The 19,682-nt window shown below is 41.4% G+C and overlaps 1 protein-coding gene across 2 annotated transcripts; it reads left to right on the forward strand.

Moving 5' to 3' along the window:
• The first annotated feature begins 670 nt into the window (after window positions 1-670).
• On the forward strand, window positions 671-3,876 carry LOC139549292 (putative nuclease HARBI1). Of its 2 annotated transcripts, XM_071359586.1 has the most exons (10): window positions 671-855; window positions 943-1,119; window positions 1,210-1,271; window positions 1,354-1,440; window positions 1,522-1,563; window positions 1,632-1,805; window positions 1,885-1,920; window positions 2,019-2,573; window positions 2,855-2,966; window positions 3,061-3,840. In XM_071359586.1, exons 1-7 carry the CDS (start codon window positions 792-794, stop codon window positions 1,918-1,920), a joined length of 642 nt encoding a protein of 213 aa, XP_071215687.1. In that variant the 5' UTR covers window positions 671-791; the 3' UTR covers window positions 2,019-2,573; window positions 2,855-2,966; window positions 3,061-3,840. The 2 variants fall into 2 exon arrangements, with proteins under 2 accessions (XP_071215687.1, XP_071215686.1); XM_071359585.1 differs by lacking the exons at window positions 671-855; window positions 943-1,119; window positions 1,210-1,271; ... (1 more) ...; window positions 1,522-1,563; window positions 1,632-1,805 and adding an exon at window positions 2,643-2,758 and having other exon boundaries at window positions 1,916-2,573; window positions 3,061-3,876.
• The last annotated feature ends 15,806 nt before the right edge of the window (window positions 3,877-19,682 follow it).

The raw sequence follows: 19,682 nt of genomic DNA on the forward strand, positions 1-19,682 counted from the left end.
TAATTGGTTGCACAAAGACCAAGCCAGGATGAGCAGACACGGATTCATTAAGCCAGGTGAAACCAATCCTGGATAGGTGCGCGCTCACGGCTCACTCAAATAGACCCCGCCACAGATCACAGATTAACTGATTTACCATGGCAACTAGAGCCGCGTACTTTTCCCCGTCGGAAGCACAAATCCTCATGGAGGCATACGAGGAGGTAAAAGATATAATTAAGAAGAAAGGCAACACCGCCACAGTGATAAAGCAAAGAGAAAAAGCGTGGCAAAGTATTGCAGACCGCCTGAATGCGTAAGTAGTGCACAATTACACACTCACCGCTCCGCTGAAACATCACAATTACAATTCAAATATTTAATTCACATCTCCAAAAATGCAGTTGTACTGTAATTATGAAACGGTTAAATTTTTAATTGAAATGCACTGCAGATATGAGTGAAATTGTGTAAAGTAACTCCATCACACATTACATTTACATTTACATTTAAGTCATTTAGCAGACGCTCTTATCCAGAGCGACTTACAAATTGGTGCATTCACCTTATGACATCCAGTGGAACAGCCACTTTACAATAGTGCATCTAAATCTTTTAAGGGGGGGGGGGGTGAGAAGGATTACTTTATCCTATCCTAGGTATTCCTTAAAGAGGTGGGGTTTCACACTGTATAAAGCTATGATAATTTTTTTGATATTTTTACTGAAAACAAGACAAAAATACCAAGTAATTTTTTGCAGTGTGACTCCATTAAATGTGTGTGTGTGTGTGTGTGTGTGTGTAGATTAAACATGAACGGGCCAAAACGGACATGGCAGCAGGTCAAAATCAAATACAAGAACATTCTGCAGAATGGTATGGTCCCTGACTAATATTTAACAAAGCACAAGCATATATTGTACCCAGAAGGTGCCTGCTCACACATTGTCTGTACTGTTTTAGCAGTGAAAAAGAATACCCACAGACAAGGCACGGGTGGTGGGTCACCAAAGGCTGACCTTACCCCAGCAGAGGACATGGCCTTGGAGCTAAATAAAGGCAGGCCCGTCTTAGAGGGGATCCCTGGGGGGAAAGAGACGAGCATAGGTTCCTCCCAAGATGCCACCCGCTTCATTCAAGGTATGTCCTTCCATCTCTACATGGGATACAACCACATTCATATTGAATCAATTTGGACTGTCTGACTTTGGTTTACCTATTGCCTTGCAGTGTCTGGCAGCACTGTGTTCCTGTTAGAGCCACCAGCACAAGCACCAGACGATGCTGATCCAGTGAGTACTCCATCAAAGGCATACTGTAGGCCTGGCATGTCTTGTCTACTAGCTTCAATATGAATCCGATTAAATGTGATAGGGTGAAGGCCCCAGTGCAGCAGCAACAGCACATGATGGAGACGATGATGAGGAGGAGACCATCTCTCTGGATTCCAGAAGGCATGAGGTATCATGTTAAGACTGTGAAAGTACTATTTACTCTACAATGGTGAGGAGTCCTCATCAAAAAATCTAATTTCTTTTACAGGACCCAGATGCTATACAGTGGGAAAACCAGCCTGGCAACATAGTGCGTATTAATAAAAGGACACCACATCCTGCCAAATTCCAGCTGCGCTAATTGTATTGTGTTCACAGAGCTCACAAGCTATCAGAAAGTTGTATGGCAACCACCTCCGGCGCCAAATAGAACTGGCAGACATAGACATTCAGTACAAGAAGAAAAAGATGGAAAATCTTGCACTGGAGTCCGAAATAAAAAAGAGGACAATTAGGAAACTGGACCTTGAAATAAAAAAACTTGAGAGGGAGGTGAGATATGCCTTCAATGTACACTGTATGCTAACTGTAACACAAATGTATTATTCATTATTTTTCTTTCCTCCCCCAGCTCCAAGAAGATGACACAGCTCAAAATAAAAATTAGGTATATTCTCGTAAAGTCAAGTGAGCCATGACATATGAGCTCTTATTGTGAGCACACAGGACGGTGGCATCTTTCTAAGGTTTTTTTTATTTTCCCAGCAATCAGTACAACCAAGTCATCGTTATAAGGCATCGCCCTCTTTTGCCCACCCCCCCAGCACCAGGTGTGGCCACTAGCCTATATGAAGGCCCAAAATTGTGTGTTCCTTTCTGCTCTGACAATGGCATGCCCATTCGTGCGAGATGTGGTGGATGAAGAAGCACTTGTGCTGAGGAGAGCCTTCAGGCGAGAAAGGGTCTTCAGGGACCGGTTGGACCCACTGGCCTTCCCTGATGACCATCTATATGAAAGATACAGGTTTTCTGCAGATGGCATCAGGTATCTATGCAGACTACTGGGTCCCAGGATTAAGCACCGCACTGCACGGAGCCATGCACTGAGTGTGGAGCAAATGGTTTGTGTGGCCTTGCGCTTTTTTGCTAGTGGAGCCTTCCTGTACTCAGTGGGGGATGCAGAACAGCTGAACAAGGCCACAATTTGCCGCACAATAAGGAGTGTGTGTCTGGCTATCAAAGCATTAGCAGATGTCTTCATCTCCTTCCCTGGCCACAGAAGACTCTGTGACATCAAAGAGGAGTTCTATAGGATTGCAGGTAAGAGGATCTACAAATTACAGGACAACTGTTAACACATAGTAGGATACTCATTACTTTGTGTGACAGGTTTCCCCAATGTCATTGGTGCAGTGGACTGCACACACATAAGGATAAAAGCCCCCTCAGGTGCCCATGAGGCCGATTTTGTGAATAGGAAATCCTTTCACAGCATTAATGTTCAGGTGAACATAACTTTTTGATATTGTCCATTGACGAACACTCTGCATTGCCAGTGATGTGCATTGATTGGTGTAATATTCCTCATCTTATGATTTCAGATGGTCTGCAATGCTGACTGTGTGATCAGCAATGTTGTGGCAAAATGGCCTGGCTCAGTCCATGACTCCAGAATCTTTCGGGCCTCTGAAATCTATCAGTGCCTATCACAAGGTAAGCCACACAACCCCTATTTATAACCATCATGGCTGTGTCAAGAATATCACTGTGTTTATGAGGTAGTAATGATGAGATTTTGTGTTGACAGGTGAATTCTCTGGTGTGTTGCTGGGAGACAGGGGGTATGGCTGCCAGCCTTTTCTCCTGACACCTTTCACAGACCCCCAGGAAGCACAGCAGGCCTACAACCATGCCCATGCCAGGACCAGGGCCAGAGTTGAAATGACCTTTGGCCTCCTGAAGGCACGCTTTCACTGCCTTCACAAATTAAGGGTCAGCCCTGTTAGGGCATGTGATATTACTGTGGCTTGTGCTGTCCTCCACAATGTGGCCTGCCTGAGGAAGGAGAGGGCCCCCAGAGTGCCACCAGCCATGGACTGGGACAATCCGGCAATCTTCCCTGATGACGACAGTGGTCGGCTGCTGAGGGACCAATATGTGTTGAATTATTTTAGTTAGTGTGTGTGCTTTCAATTTTGGTTAAATATGTCCTGCGGTGGCAGAGGAATTTGGGTTTTTTTGGGTTCGTTTTTTGACGAATTTGGCCTCTTATGATGTTTGTGCGGTATACTGTGTGTAATACAAGGCTGCAGGGAGGCTACTGCATCCATTCATTTGTCTGTTCAGTTGATGTGTATGGATTTGTCCTGCATTTATTTTAGTGTGCAGACATGCAGGGTGTGTGTATCATTTTGTATAATATGCTTGGATTCTGTGCTTTCCATCTTGTAGAGTCACTGTGACTTCAGTTTCGAAAGGAGCTGATGGTTTACCTGCTTTGTTTTGTCCTTATTCAATAAAGGAACATAATGTTACACATTGTGTTTTTATATTCATATGGAATGTGTATTTGTTTATATGACAGAGTACTAGGGCCACACTGAAGAAAAAGGATAAAGTCATACATTTATGAGGCTGGTTCTTTCTGCAGAAAAGCTACATATTGTTTTTACAGTTTTGATACTTATGACAATGTGATACTTAATATTCTGGCACATCAGCATGTCTTTGTTTATGAAACCATACTGAAGTACAATTTCACGAAATGCCCCACATCTGTCATTTTAACAACTGTCCTCCTTTAAAACAACTGGTTACAATATTATGACTTGTGTTTTTTTCCCCTCTGTGGCCCTAATATTCTATCATTTTATATATAGCCTTATAGTCTATGGGAAACTGTAAATTATCTAATGATAGCAACATCATCTAAAAATCATTTTTTATCCAAAATCATTGAAATTAATGATCACAAACGTTTAAATAATAACAGTGGGTCTAGTTATATGTGATAACAATGTATAGTGAGCAGTGAAATAACTATTGGTTTCCATTTGTGGTGACTGCTGACTGACATTAGGGATGAGATTAAATAGATCCTGGAATTTAGCCTGGTCTGGAGCAGGCTAGCTCCACAGAATAAATCTCCATGGTAATTTATACCATAACATATCCTCCTGCCCCCTATCCATCTTTAGTGCAACCGGATTACGGATCAATTGAGCCAGGATCACCAAGATATCCTGGCTTAATCCCTTATCCTAGTTTTGTGCAACAGGCCCCTGGTAGCCTCAGAGAATAATATTGACGTATACGCTGATTCAGTGAGTGAGTTTATAAGGAAGTGCATAGGAGATGTAGTATTTCCTGGACTATTAAAACCTATCCTACCAGAAACCGTGGATAGATGGCGGCATTCGCGCAAAACTGAAAGCACTAACCACTGCATTCAACCATGGAAAGGTGACTGGGAATATGGCCGAATACAAACAGTGTAGTTATTCCCTGCAAATCAAACAAGCGAAATGTCAGTAAAGAGACAAAATCGAGTTGCAATTCAACAGCTCAGACACGAGACGCATGTGGCAGGGTCTACAGACAGTCACGTACTGCAAAATGAAAACCAGCCACATCACAGACACCGACGTCTTGCTTCCAGAAAAAAGAAACACTTTATTTACCTGCTTTGAGGATATTACAGTGCCACCGACGCAGCCCGCTACCAAGGACTGTGGGCTCTCCTTCTCCTTGGCCAACGTGAGTAAGACGTTTAAACATGTTAACCCTCGCAAGGCTGCCAGCCCAGAAGGCATCCCTTGTCACGTCCTCAGAGCATGCGCAGACCAGCTGGCTGGTGTGTTTACAGTCATATTCAATCTTTCCCAATCCCAGTCTGCTGTCCCCACATGCTTCAAGATGGGCACCATTGTTCCTGTACCCAAGAAGGCAAAGGTAACTGAACTAAATGACTATCGCTCCGTAGCACTCACTTCTGTCATTATGAAGTGCTTTGAGGGGCTAGTCAAGGATCATATCACCTCCACCTTACCTGTCACCTTAGACCCACTTCAATTTGCTTACCGCCCCAATAGGTCCACAGACGATGCAATTGCCATCACACTGCACACTGCCCTATCCCATCTGGACAAGAGGAATACCTATGTAAGAATGCTGTTCATTGACTATAGCTCAGCATTCAACACCATAGTACCCTCCAAGCTCATCATTAATCTTGAGGCCCTGGGTCTCAACCCCGCCCTGTGCAACTGGGTTCTGGACTTCCTGATGGGCTGCCCCCAGGTGGGGAAGGTAGTAACCAACATCTCCATTCCGCTGATCCTCAACACTGGGGTCCCACAAGGGTGCATTCTCAGCCCCCTCCTTTACTCCCTGTTCACCCATGACTGCGCGGCCATGCACGCCTCCAACTCAATCATCCAGTTTGCAGACGACACAACAGTAGTAGGCTTGATTACCAACAACAACGAGACAGCCTACAGGGAGGAGGTGAGGGCACTTGGAGTGTGCTGTCAGGAAAACAACCTCTCACTCAACGTCAACAAAACAAAGGAGATGATTGTGGACTTCAGGAAACAGCAAAGGGAGCACCCCCCCCTATCCACATCGATGGGACAGCAGTGGAGAAGGTGGAAAGTTTTAAGTTCCTGAGCGTACACATCACGGACAAACTGAAATCGTCCATCCACACAGACAGTGTGGTGAAGAAGGTGCACAAGCCTCTTCAACCTCAGGAGGCTGAAGAAATTGTCTTGTCAACTAATACCCTCACAAACCTTTACAATTGAGAGCACCCTTTCGGGCGGTATCACTGCCTGGTAGGGCAACTGCACCTCCCACAACCGCAAAGCTCTCCAGAGGGTGGTGCGGTCTGCACAACCATCATCGGGGGCACACTTTCTGCCCTCCAGGACATCTACAGCACCCGATGTCACAGGAAGGCCAAAAAGATCATCAAGGACAACAACCACCTGAGCCACTGCCTGTTCACACCGCTACCATCCAGAAGGCGAGGTCAGTGCAGGTGCATCAAAGCTGGGACCGAGAGACTGAAAAACAGCTTTTATCTCAAGGCCATCAGACTGGTAAACAGCCAACACTAACACAGAGAGGCTGCTGCCTACATACAGACTTGAAATCATTGCACACTTTAATAAATGGATCACTAGTCACTTTAATAACGCTACTTTAATGATGTTTACATATCTTGCATTACTCATCTCATATCTGTATGCTGTATTTTATACCATCTATTGCATCTTGCCTATGCCACCGACATTGCTCATCCATATACTTATATGTACTGTATATATTCTTATTCCATTCCTTTACTTAGATTTGTGTGTATTAACTAGTTGTTGTGGAATTGTTAGATTACATGTTAGATACTGCTACACTGTCAGAACTAGAAGCACAATAATTTCGCTACACTCGCAATAACATCTGCTAACCATGTGTATGTGACAAATACAATTTGATTAGATTTTATTTGAAATGACAAGCACAATTTTCAGTTTTCTTCTTGCATGTCCAACAACTCTTGTTGATGGTCCCTTGAGCCGGATAGAGACAATGACTGTGCCATTAGTCTTACTACTGTCAATACTAAATCGAGCTGGGCTGTTCTGAATAAAGATGATTGTGTAACCTGTGGAAAGGCTCAAATTTACAAAAATATCTCCCTTTAAATGTAAACAGCCCCGATTTACCCCCAGTCTGTTGATAGTGTAAGTCTATTTACTCCTTATAGCTTATCCAAGTGTGTATCCATGTTGAGGCCATTTATCAAACCAGCGTTGTGTGTGACTGATGCTAATGTGTCCAGTCCACCGACAGGCGGTCTTCAACATTAGGCAGTGCAGTGTTTCACCTGCTACAGATACATACAGTACCAGGCATGGCATGCTGTATGGACACTAGTAGCTAAAGGGAGGCCCTAATTGGTGGAATTTATCACATGATGTATTAGAGGTACTGCGTTACTAAACCTGTATTGGGGTCCAGACGTCGCCCATTAATCTTGGGTTCGCGCGTGAAGCCACAAATGCATTTGCATCTCATCCATGAGAAATTAGATGTAAAATCTGAAGTAACATTCTAGCCTATTCCACGGGCCACTAGAGGAGGGACGTCTATTTTCAAACCAATTTCAGCGATCTAACGAACATTGATTTGTCTTAAGGCCTGTAGTGATTGTGTTCCCACATTATTCTCATGGAATGTAGGCCTACTGTCATATATGTTTGACTTAGGCTGTGTGTACAGCTGTAAGGAAAGTGCAAAACTAGAGCATGGGAGAACTGCTGCTACACACTGCATACGGCAGTCCATAGGCAGGTTTTAAGTTATGAATCTCGTTCAAAGATCTCAAGCCATGCAATCATGATATCATTTATCTTGAACACATGTAAACACTTCAGAATGATGTCACAAGATGTCTGTACTCAACACAATAAACAAATGCTGGTTGTGAAACAAGAATTGCAGTGAATCTTGCTTCAAAGTAACACCATTTTCCTTGGAAGGGAGACTGCAGTTTGAGGTCACTGACACCACTGAATATATCTCATATTGATTTTAATTAAATTCTCCTTTTCAATTAGTTGCCATACGCTAATCTATATGATTTATATCTGGATCTAATCCTTTGTGCATAAAGAAATAATGAAACTGAAAAAAATACTGTTTTCAACTGGAATTGTTCCTAAAATGGGTGACTGTATCCACCAAATATATTTCTAGCCACAATTAGAAATCCATCAAAACCATAATGCAGTAATTTCACATCAAATATCACAGTTAAATACATATGGTACAGTTGCTAATGGAAACGTTAACTGCGCAGTTAACCTGCCATGGTGCTTCTGAATCCATCAACATTCTATAATCAAAGGTCTTGCATGTGCTCTCTCTATTAACCATGTCAGACAGTCATTTGTAATTGCCATTACAGTGCCTTGCAAAAGTATTCATCCCCCTTGGTGTTTTTCCTATTTTGTTGCATTACAACCTGTAATTTAAATAGATTTTTATTTGGATTTCATGTAATGGACATACACAAAATAGTCCAAATCAGTTCCAATATTATTATTTTTTTTTTAATGGAAAAGCGGTGCGTGCATATGTATTCACCTCCTTTGCTATGATGCCCCTAAATAAGATCTGGTGCAACCAATTACCTTCAGAAGTCACAAAATTAGTTCAACAAAGTCCACCTGTGTGCAATCTAAGTGTCACATGATCTCAGTATGTATACAGCTGTTTTGAAAGGCCCCCAGAGTCTGCAACACCAGTAAGCAAGGGGCATCACCAAGCCAGTGGCACTATGAAGACACTATGAAGGAGCTCTCCAAACAGGTCAGGGACAAAGTTGTGGAGATCAGAGTTGAGTTATAAAAAAATATCTGAAACTTTGAACATCCCACGGAACACCATTAAATCACTTTTTAAATAATGGAAAGAATATGGCACCAGAACAAACCTGCCAAGAGAGGGCCGCCCACAAAAACTCATGGACCAGGCAAGGAGGGCATCAATCAGAGAGGCAACAAAGAGACCAATGATAACCCTGAAGGAGCTGCAAAGCTCCACAGCGGAGATTGGAGTATCTGTCCATAGAACCACTTTAAGCCCTACACTCCACAGAGCTGGGCTTTACGGAAGAGTGGCCAGAAAAAAGCCATTGCTTAAAGAAAAAAGAAGCAAACACATTTGGTGTTCGCCAAAAGGCATGTGGGAGACTCCCCAAACATATGGAAGAAGGTACTCTGATCAGATGAGACTAAAATGGAGCTTTTTGGCCATCAAGAAAAACGCTTTGTCTGGCATAAACCCAACACCTCTCATCACCCCGAGAACAGCATCCCCACAGTGAAGCATGGTGGTGGCAGCATCATGCTGTGGGGATGTTTTTCATTGGCAGGGACTTGGAAACTGGTCAGAATTGAAGGAATGATGGATGGTGCTAAATACAGGGAAATTATTGAGGAAAACCTGTTTCAATCTTCCAGAGATGTGAGCCTGGGACTGATGTTCACCTACCAGCAGAACAATGACCCTAAGCATACTGCTAAAGCAACACTCAAGTGATTTTAGGGGAAATATTTAAATGTCTTGGAATGGCCTAGTCAAAGCACAGACCTCAATCCAATTGAGAATCTGTGGTATGACTTAAAGATTGCTGTACACCAGCGGAACCCATCCAACTTGAAGGAGCGGGAGCAGTTTTGCCTTGAAGAATGGGCAAAAATCCCAGTGGCTAGATTTGCCAAGCTTATAGAGACATACCCTAAGAGACTTTTAGCTGTAAATGCTGCAAAAGGTGGCACTACAAAGTATTGACTTTGGTGGGTGAATAGTTATGCACGCTAAATTTGTCTGTTTTTTGTCTTATTTGTTTGTTCACAATAAAAAATATTTAGCATCTTCAAAGTGTTAAGCATGTTGTGTAAATCAAATGATACTAACCCCCCAAAAATGTTATTTAATTCCAGGTTGTAAGGCAACAAAAGAGGAAAAAAGCCAAAGGGAGGTGAATACTTTTGAAGACACTGTATGTAGAGTAATTACCATGCAATTATCCAAAACTCTTGAATTTAAAGTACACGTCTGGTCGTCAGAAATCGTGTGTAATTAAAGTTGTAATATGATGTAATGCGATTATTTAAAATGAATCAATTCAGTTAAGAGTAATTAACACAATGTTTAAATCAAATCAAATCAAATTGTATTTGTCACATACACATGGTTAGCAGATGTTAATGTGAGTGTAGCGAAATGCTTGTGCTTCTAGTTCCGACAACGCAGTAATAACCAACGAGTAGTCTAACCTATCAATTTCACAACAACTACCTTATACACACAAGTGTAAAGGAATGAAGAATATGTACATAAAAATATATGAATGAGTGATGGTACAGAACGGCATAGGCAAGATGCAGTAGATGGTATCGAGTACAGTATATACATATGAGATGAGTAATGTAGGGTGTCACGCCCTGACCTTAGAGAGCTGTTTTATTTCTCTATTTGGTTAGGTCAGGGCGTGATTTGGGTGGGCATTCTATGTTTACTATTTTTTAGTTTTTGGCCAAGTGTGGTTCCCAATCAGAGGCAGCTGTCTATCGTTGTCTCTGATTGGGAATCATACTTAGGCAGCCTTTTTTCCCACCTAATGTTGTGGGTAATTATTTATTTTCTGTGTGTGTTTGTGTGCGCCACGGTTGCATCACGTTTGTGTCACGTTCGTTTCTTTTTACATGTTCTTTTTGTGAAGGTTTCACTACGATTAAAAGAAATGTGGAATTACATGCACGCTGCGCCTTGGCTCATCTATGACAGGGAGTTTGAAGACAGTGAATGTGACAGTAGGGTATGTAAACATATAAAATTGGCATTGTTTAAAGTGGCTAGTGATACATTTATTACCTCAAGATGGCAAGATGCAGTAGATGGTATAGAGTACAGTATATACATATGAAATGTACACTCCAAACTCCACTATGGCCAAGACCAAAGAGTTGTCAAAGGACACCAGAAACAAAATTGTAGACCTGCACCAGGCTGGGAAGACTGAATCTGCAATAGGTAAGCAGCTTGGTTTGAAGAAATCAACTGTGGGAGCAATTATTAGGAAATGGAAGACATACAAGACCACTGATAATCTCCCTCGATCTGGGGCTCCACGCAAGATCTCACCCCATGGGGTCAAAATGATCACAAGAACGGTGAGCAAAAATCCCAGAACCACACGGGGGGACCTAGTGAATGACCTGCAGAGAGCTGGGACCAAAGTAGCAAAGCCTACCATCAGTAACACACTACGCCGCCAGGGACTCAAATCCTGCAGTGTCAGACGTGTCCCCCTGCTTAAGCCAGTACATGTCCAGGCCCGTCTGTAGTTTGTTGATGCCGTAGTCAGAAAACAATTATGACAGGTGTGTTGTAATAAATATGAGTGGTGTCCACTGATTAAATGCAGTCTCTCTGCCTTGTGAAGAGGGAAAACCTAGATATTCACAAAGTTTGTGATGAATGACAGGTTGTTTCTTCATGCAAAATAGATTTGGGGTTTAAAATTCAATTAAACTACTTTATTTTAGGGGTTTAGTGAAGGTGGGTCATTTACAGAATGTTAAGACTACACAAGGGTTAAGACTGTTGGAAAAGCATTCCAGGTGAAGCTGGTTGAGAGAACGCCAAGAGTGTGCAAAGCTGTCATCAAGGCAAAGGGTGGCAACTTTGAAAAATCTAAAATATATTTTGATTTGTTTAACACTTTTTTGGTTACTACATGATTCCATATGTGTTATTTCACAGTGTTGATGTCTTCACTACTATTCTACAATGTAGAAAAAACTAAAGAATAGAAAAAAATGAGTAGGTGTGTCCAAACTTTTGACTAGTACTGTAGATAGAGGAAGGTAAGTGTTTCCAATGACATCATCAGTGTGCATCATGTGATTTTAACAAATTGTGTCTACTAACTGGTTGATGATGTGTAGTGGCGATTTTAGCATGTCAAATTTTGTGGGGCACAAAAAAATGTATGCATGCAAGGAAAGCTATACAACACAACACTAAACAATACATTAATTGCAGTATAATGGTGACAAACGGTACCCACAAACTGTTAGGGCCTACATAAAGCTGTCCCAACAGCAGAGCTTTCTTTTCAACACCATTGAGTGAATCCTTATCACCGCTACACCTGGCTATCTGGGGAGCCTTGTCTGGCAGCGAAACAGTTCATTCAGCCTCATTTACTGCCTTTTAAAAAAACATACCTGATATTGCTGACTTGTTTAAACAAATGTGGTTTCTACTGACAATTGAGATGTACACACTATGGCATAAGGGGACGACAAGAGAATAAGAGGCAATCCGTAATTTCGATTAAGACATTAATGAGTGAGCTAGGATGGACGTAGTCAATATAATTGTTCAGCACTTTTGAAATGTACAGCGACATAATTCAGAACATGGGCCGTTCTTACATATTATCCCTGTACACCAAGTCAGAACCATAGGATAAATAAAGGGGGCATACAAGCAGACAATGAAAGCTCTTACAATATTCAATGATTACATTTCTCTAAAACAGGCTATAGGCTAAATGTGCACCACCAAGGCAGAACAGTAGGCTAAGTTATGAGGGGGAAAGGGACCAAATGATTAGGGTGATGCATATGGGCTACTAACAGCTTACTACACAACATACACTTAGCATTACTTTCTTAGCTACTGTATGGCATATTAAACCAACCTGGATGAAACCTAGTTTTAAACACATTTTTTGATAGCGAGGGACACATTCAACTTTATGGTTGGTAAGTAGAGTTCTTGATATTATAGACTTGCCTTTGTAGACAGGAAAAGTTGTTTGCTGGGGTAAAGCCGGCTATATTGTAATAGGGTTATTTTTTTCTCGATTTCCCAAATTTTTTAAAACCAAGAGTCCAGCACAATGTAAAACTTTTGGTTGCATCGAAGCTAATATACAGTCATTGGCAGCAACGCACTACCACACTCGCAGTGGTAGGTTGGGAGAGGGGACTATTTTCAAGAATCATGAGTTAGGAAACAAGGTCTAGTTTGATAGGCAATTCGTTGAATGTAAAGTTACAATAGAGAAAATAGACAAAAAATAAAATAAAACGTAATAAGTAAAAAGGGCAGGTTCTCCTGCACCCCTAGGGCTCTATCTCTACATGTGCCTGATACCAGAGCTACTGAAGGTACAAGGACACAGGACACCCTGATTATTATTGCATTGATGACATTATGAACACGGTGTGATTCTGTAACAGCTGGCAAAGTCACTTTCTTTTGTTTAGACTTCGTACAAGCATCTCAGACTGATGTTTAAAAAACATTCAGTACTGTCTGATTATTGTTATTCTACTGCTGCTCTTTAATTATTTGTTACTTTTATTTAGAATTTTTTGTAGATATTTTTCTTAAAACTGTGTTGTTGGTTAAGGGCTTGTAAGTAAGCATTTCACCTGTTGTATTCGGCGCATGTGACAAATACAGGGGGCCTGTCTCCAAGAGGCCCGTTAGATATGTTCTTTGCTTCTGTTCTCCCAGAAATCTTGTAGTAACACATTGTTTTTTGATTGACATTATCACCGACTGCACTCCTTTTGGTCCACCAGAAAATTCATTCATCACATGTTGTCCCTATTTCACTAATTAAAGTTATGAATTTGTGTGACATGGAAAATAAGTGAAATCCTATATTAATTCATAGGTAGGTGATCATCAGTCATTGACTGGCCATAGAGGCATGCAGCATTAGACAAAGTGTAGCTCTATGCACAGGAAGGTATGGTTAACAGTCTGGCAGTGTTAGATATGGTAAATGCTAGAGGAGGAAATGCATTTCTTGTCCATATGGTATCTGACAGTGTTTGCCTGCAGAGCACTGCTATCAGGACTGCAGTAACAACTATCTAAAATAATGTCATATTATCAGATAAAGTGTATCTGCCAGAGATATTGCATGCAAATTCCATAAAACAGATACTGTATACAATTTTTGTTTCCAGGGGCTTTCATTTTTATGAAAAAGAAACATGTTGGTGTACCAAGTAGATTTATATGAAAAAGAAACATGTTGGTGTACCAAGTAGATTTATATGAAAAATAAACATGTTAGTGTACCAAGTAGATTTATATGAAAAAGAAACATGTTGGTGTACCAAGTAGATTTATATGAAAAATAAACATGTTGGTGTACCAAGTAGATTTATATGAAAAATAAACATGTTGGTGTACCAAGTAGATTTATATGAAAAAGAAACATGTTGGTGTACCAAGTAGATTTATATGAAAAATAAACATGTTGGTGTACCAAGTAGATTTATATGAAAAATAAACATGTTGGTGTACCAAGTAGATTTATATGAAAAAGAAACATGTTGGTGTACCAAGTAGATTTATATGAAAAATAAACATGTTGGTGTACCAAGTAGATTTATATGAAAAATAAACATGTTGGTGTACCAAGTAGATTTATATGAAAAAGAAACATGTTGGTGTACCAAGTAGATTTATATGAAAAATAAACATGTTGGTGTACCAAGTAGATTTATATGAAAAATAAACATGTTGGTGTACCAAGTAGATTTATATGAAAAAGAAACATGTTGGTGTACCAAGTAGATTTATATGAAAAATAAACATGTTGGTGTACCAAGTAGATTTATATGAAAAAGAAACATGTTGGTGTACCAAGTAGATTTATATGAAAAATAAACATGTTGGTGTACCAAGTAGATTTATATGAAAAAGAAACATGTTGGTGTACCAAGTAGATTTATATGAAAAATAAACATGTTGGTGTACCAAGTAGATTTATATGAAAAAGAAACATGTTGGTGTACCAAGTAGATTTATATGAAAAATAAACATGTTGGTGTACCAAGTAGATTTATATGAAAAAGAAACATGTTGGTGTACCAAGTAGATTTATATGAAAAATAAACATGTTGGTGTACCAAGTAGATTTATATGAAAAAGAAACATGTTGGTGTACCAAGTAGATTTATATGAAAAATAAACATGTTGGTGTACCAAGTAGATTTATATGAAAAAGAAACATGTTGGTGTACCAAGTAGATTTATATGAAAAATAAACATGTTGGTGTACCAAGTAGATTTAGGAAGAACTTTCTGCAACTGTGCATTTCCTCTTTTCTCTTATAAGAAAAGCATATACAAATGTATGAAAAAGGCATGTCTGAATGGATTTGTATTTTGTCTGCATATTATTAGCACCTCGTGGTACAGAACAGTACAGTACAGGCATCATTCTGAGTCTGGACATGCCTCCTACACACAGATGTGAGTGCTAGCACTGCAGAATATCTAAGAGTGTGGGAGTAGAAAAACAAGATGAGTGAATAGACAGATTATAGTCAGGCTCAGACAAAGAAATACATTCAAGTGACTGTCTGTTAATGAAAATCCAATTATGCATACATATACCGACGTCTAAGAGAACACACAGGGTCTCAGACATTTATAATCCTCTGAGTAGACACTGTATGGCTAAATACAGAATCAAAAACAATTTCCTCCTTTTTATAGTGTGTTGTTTATCGTGATGGTAGGCTATTCTCTATTTGAATGACACTTGTTTTGTAACTCTACTGTTAGAAGTGGTTTGCAGGTGTGCTGACATGACATAAGGTCTGATATGATAGCAACTCTAATTATCAGACATGTCTGTTGGGGAACGGCCAAGCATGAAGCACTCTGACAATCTACAGGGACATTAAGGTCAACAAATGAATTAACGCTAGCAGAAAAAAAACATCTTCAGCAGATATCCTAGTTGTTTGTGAAGCAGACGTGCCAAGAGGACAATTAAGAAATACACATGTAAACTAGCACCTCTCTCTGGAGAACAACACTTTTGAAAATATGGAGAACAACATCTTTGATATTATTGTATTTATCAGTTTTGTCACATCCTGACCTTAGTTCCTTTTTATGTCTCTATTTTAGTTTGGTCAGGGCGTGAGTTGGGGTGGGCAGTCTATGTTCTTTTTCCATGTTCTTGTATTTCTGTGTTTGGACTGGTATGGTTCTCAATCAGAGGCAGCTGTCGATCGTTGTCTCTGATTGAGAATCATACTTAGGTAGCCTGTTTTCCCACTATGGGTTGTGGGTAGTTGTTTTCTGTGTCTGTGTTTTTTCCATACAGAACTGTTTCAGTCTCGTTCATTCTCTTTTGTTGTTTTGTCATTCAGTGTTCATGTTCAGGTGGATTTCATTAAAATGGACACTTACCACGCTGCACATTGGTCCGATCTTTCATACTCGTCATCAGACGAGGACGAGTACCGTTACAAGTTTTGTGAAATGACCGTCATAAATATAAACTCCATAATTATCTGGGAAAGTAATCACTCCTGTGTATAGCCTTTTCATGAAGCTGAAAATAAGAAGTGCAACTCTCTCGTTAGTCATCGCTCCATCTGAGGCAACATCTTTTCAATTATCTTCCCATCATCCATCACAAATATCTGCTGCATGGGAACTTTATTTTAATTACATACATGCTAGTAAATCATGGCATGTTCATTTGTCTTCACAAAAGGCCAGCATGTAAAAAAAATTATTACATAAACACCTGAATATTGTGTTTCTCATTTGTTACTTGGTGATGTCATGGAAATTACCAACAGGGACTCAAAGTCAAACTTAAATTAATCATTCTTTGCTATCAGCAAATTAAAATAATGAACACTTAATACGCTGCACCTTGGTCCTCTTCTCCTTCTCCAGACGACGTGTGTTACAGAACCACCCACCACCAAAAAAGGACCAAGCAGCGTGGAGAAGAGGACTGGACATGGGAGGACATCCTGGACGGCAAGGGATCCTACACATGGGAGGAGATCCTGGCTGGAAGGGATCGCCGCCCATGGGAACAGGTGGAGGCAGCCAGGAGAGTGGAGGAAGCAGGAAAGGGGAACCAGCGGTACGAGGGAACACGGCTGGCAAGGAAGCCAGAGAGGCACACGGGGAGTGTGGCAGAGTCAGGTTGGAGACCTGAGCCAACTCCCCGTGCTTACCGTGGCGAGCATGGGACTGGTCAGGCCCCGTGCTATAGGGTGATGCTCACAGTGTCGAGGCGGGGCATTCACAGGCCGGTGTGCTCGGTGCCAGCGTCCTGCATTTGCCGGGTGGAAGCTGGTCCACGTCCCACACCAGAGCCGCCACCACGGTGAAATGCCCACCCAGACCCTCCCCTATAGGTTCAGGTTTTGCGGCCGGAGTCCGCACCTTTGGGGGGGGTACTGTCACGCCCTGACCTTAGAGATCCTTTTTATGTCTCTATTTTGGTTGGTCAGGGCGTGAGTTTGGGTGGGCATTCTATGTCTGGTGTTCTATGTTGTCTATTTCTTTGTGTTTGGCCGTGTGTGGTTCTCAATCAGAGGCAGCTGTCTATCGTTGTCTCTGATTGAGAATAATAATTAGGTAGCCTGATCCCACCTGTGTTTGTGGGTGGTTGTTTTCTGTTTTGTGTGTTCACCTTACAGAACTGTTCGTTTGTCGTTTTCTGTTGTTTTTGTTCAGTGTTCAGTTGTTATATTAAAATAATGAACACTTACCACGCTGCACCTTGGTCCTCTTCTCCTTCTCCAGACAATGTGCGTTACACCAAAACTATCTACCTCCGGAAGCAACGTCAGAACAAGAACTGTTCGTCGGGAACTTCATGAAATGGATTTCAATGGCTGAGCAGGCGCACAAAAGCCTAAGATCACCATGCACAATGCCAAGTGTCGGCTGGTGTGTTGTAAAGCTTGCCACCATTGGACTCTGGAGCAGTGGAAATGCATTCCCTGGAGTGATAAATCACGCTTCACCATCTGGCACTCCGACGAACTACTGGGTTTGCGGATATCAGGAGAACGCTACCTGCCCGAATGCATAGTGCTAACTGTAAAGTTTGGTGGAGGAGGAATAATGGTCTGGGGCTCTTTTTCATGGTTCGGTCTAGGCCCCTTAGTTCCAGTGAAGGGAAATCTTAATGCTGCAGCATACAATGACATTCTAGACGATTCTGTGGTTCCGAATTTGTGGCAACAGTTTGGGGAAGGCCCACAAAGCGAGGTCCATACAGAAATGATTTGTCACCCTGTGTGGAAGAACTTGACTGGCCTGCATAGAGCCCTGACCTCAACCCCATCAAACACCTTTGGAATAAATTGGAACGCAGACTGCAAGCCAGGTCTAATAGCCCAACATCAGTGCCCAACCTCACTAATGCTCGTGGCTGAATGGAAGCAAGTCCCCGTAGCAATGTTCCAACATGCTATTGGAAAGTCTTCCCAGAAGAGTGGAGGCTGTTATCACAACAAAGGTGGGGACCAACTCCATATTAATGCCCATGGTTTTGGGATGAGATGTTGACGAGCATACTTTTGGCCATGTAGTATATGTGTGTGTGTGTGTGTATATATATATATATATATATTTATGTGTGTGTGTGTGTGTATATATATATATATGTATGTGTGTGTATATATGTATGTATGTGTATATACTATATATATATGTACAGTTCATTCGGAATGTATTCAGAGCCGTTGACTTGTTCCACATTTTGTTACGTTGCAACGTTTTCTTTTTATCTCATCCATCTACACACAATACCCCATAATGACAAAGCAAAAACTGGTTTGTAGAATTTTTTAAAAGTTAAATAAATAAATGTAATGTCACATTTACATAAGTATTCAGTATTGACTCAGTACTTTGTTGAAGCACCTTTGGCAGTGATTACACCCCTGAGTCTTCTTGGGTATGACGCTACAAGCTTGGCACACCTGTATTTGGGGAGTTTCACCCATTCTTCTCTGCAGATCCTCTCAAGCTTTGTAAGGTTCGATGGGGAGCTTCGCTGCACAGCTGTTTTCAGGTCTCTCCAGATGTCCAGTCGGGTCTGGGTTCTGGCTGGGCCACTCAAAGTCACTCCTGCGTTGTCTTGTCTGCATGCTTAGGGTTGTTGTCCTGTCCCAGTCTGAGGTACTGAGCAGGATCTTTATGTACTTTGCGCCACTCATCTTTCCCTCGATCCTGACTAGTCTCCCAGTCCCTGCCACTGAAAAACATTCCCACAGCATGATGATGCCACCACCATGCTTCACTGTAGTGATGGTGCCAGGTTTCCTCCAGATGTGACGCTTGGCATTCAGGCCAAAGATTTCAATCTTGGTTCCATCAGACCAGAGAATCTTGTTTCTCATGGTCTGAGAGTTCTTTAGGTGCCTTTTGGCCAGCATCCCGGAGTTGCCTCTTCAATGTTGATGTTGAGGCTCGTGTTTTGCGGGTACTATTTAATGAAGCTGCCAGTTGAGGACTTCTGAGGCGTCTGTTTTTCTAACTAGACACTCTAATGTACTTGTCCTCTTGCTCAGTTGTGCACCGGGGCCTCCCACTCCTCTTTGTATTCTGGTTAGAGTGAATTTTCGCTGTTCTGTGAAGGGAGTAGTATACTGCGTTGTACGAGGTCTTCAGTTTCTTGGCAATTTCTCGCATGGAATAGCCTTCATTTCTCAGAACAAGAATAGAACGACAAGTTTCAGAAGAAAGATCTTTGTTTCAGGCCATTTTGAGCTTGTAATCGAACCCACAAATTCTGATGCTCCAGATACTGTCACGCCCTGACCGTAGAGATCTTTTTATTCTCTATGTTTGGTTGGTCAAGGTGTGACTCGGGTGGGAAACTCTATGTTCTTTGTTTCTATGTTTTGGCTGGGTATGGTTCTCAATCAGGGACAGCTGTCTATCGTTGTCTCTGATTGGGAATCATACTTAGGCAGCCTTTTTTCCTTTTGTTATTTGTGGGTATTTGTCTTTGTTAGTGGCATTATAGCCGAAGTAGGCTTCACG

This window comes from Salvelinus alpinus, chromosome 22 (genome assembly GCF_045679555.1).
Source record: "Salvelinus alpinus chromosome 22, SLU_Salpinus.1, whole genome shotgun sequence".
In the NCBI taxonomy this organism is placed as follows: domain Eukaryota; kingdom Metazoa; phylum Chordata; class Actinopteri; order Salmoniformes; family Salmonidae; genus Salvelinus; species Salvelinus alpinus.

Bases quoted from the DNA above. Each gene is read 5' to 3' on its own strand.
- LOC139549292 (XM_071359585.1), top strand. From the start codon at position 2,102: ATGAAGGCCCAAAATTGTGTGTTCCTTTCTGCTCTGACAATGGCATGC. The intron at 2,759-2,854 runs GTGAACATAACT...TTATGATTTCAG, and splicing joins TTCACAGCATTAATGTTCAG to ATGGTCTGCAATGCTGACTG. The intron at 2,967-3,060 runs GTAAGCCACACA...TTGTGTTGACAG, and splicing joins CTATCAGTGCCTATCACAAG to GTGAATTCTCTGGTGTGTTG.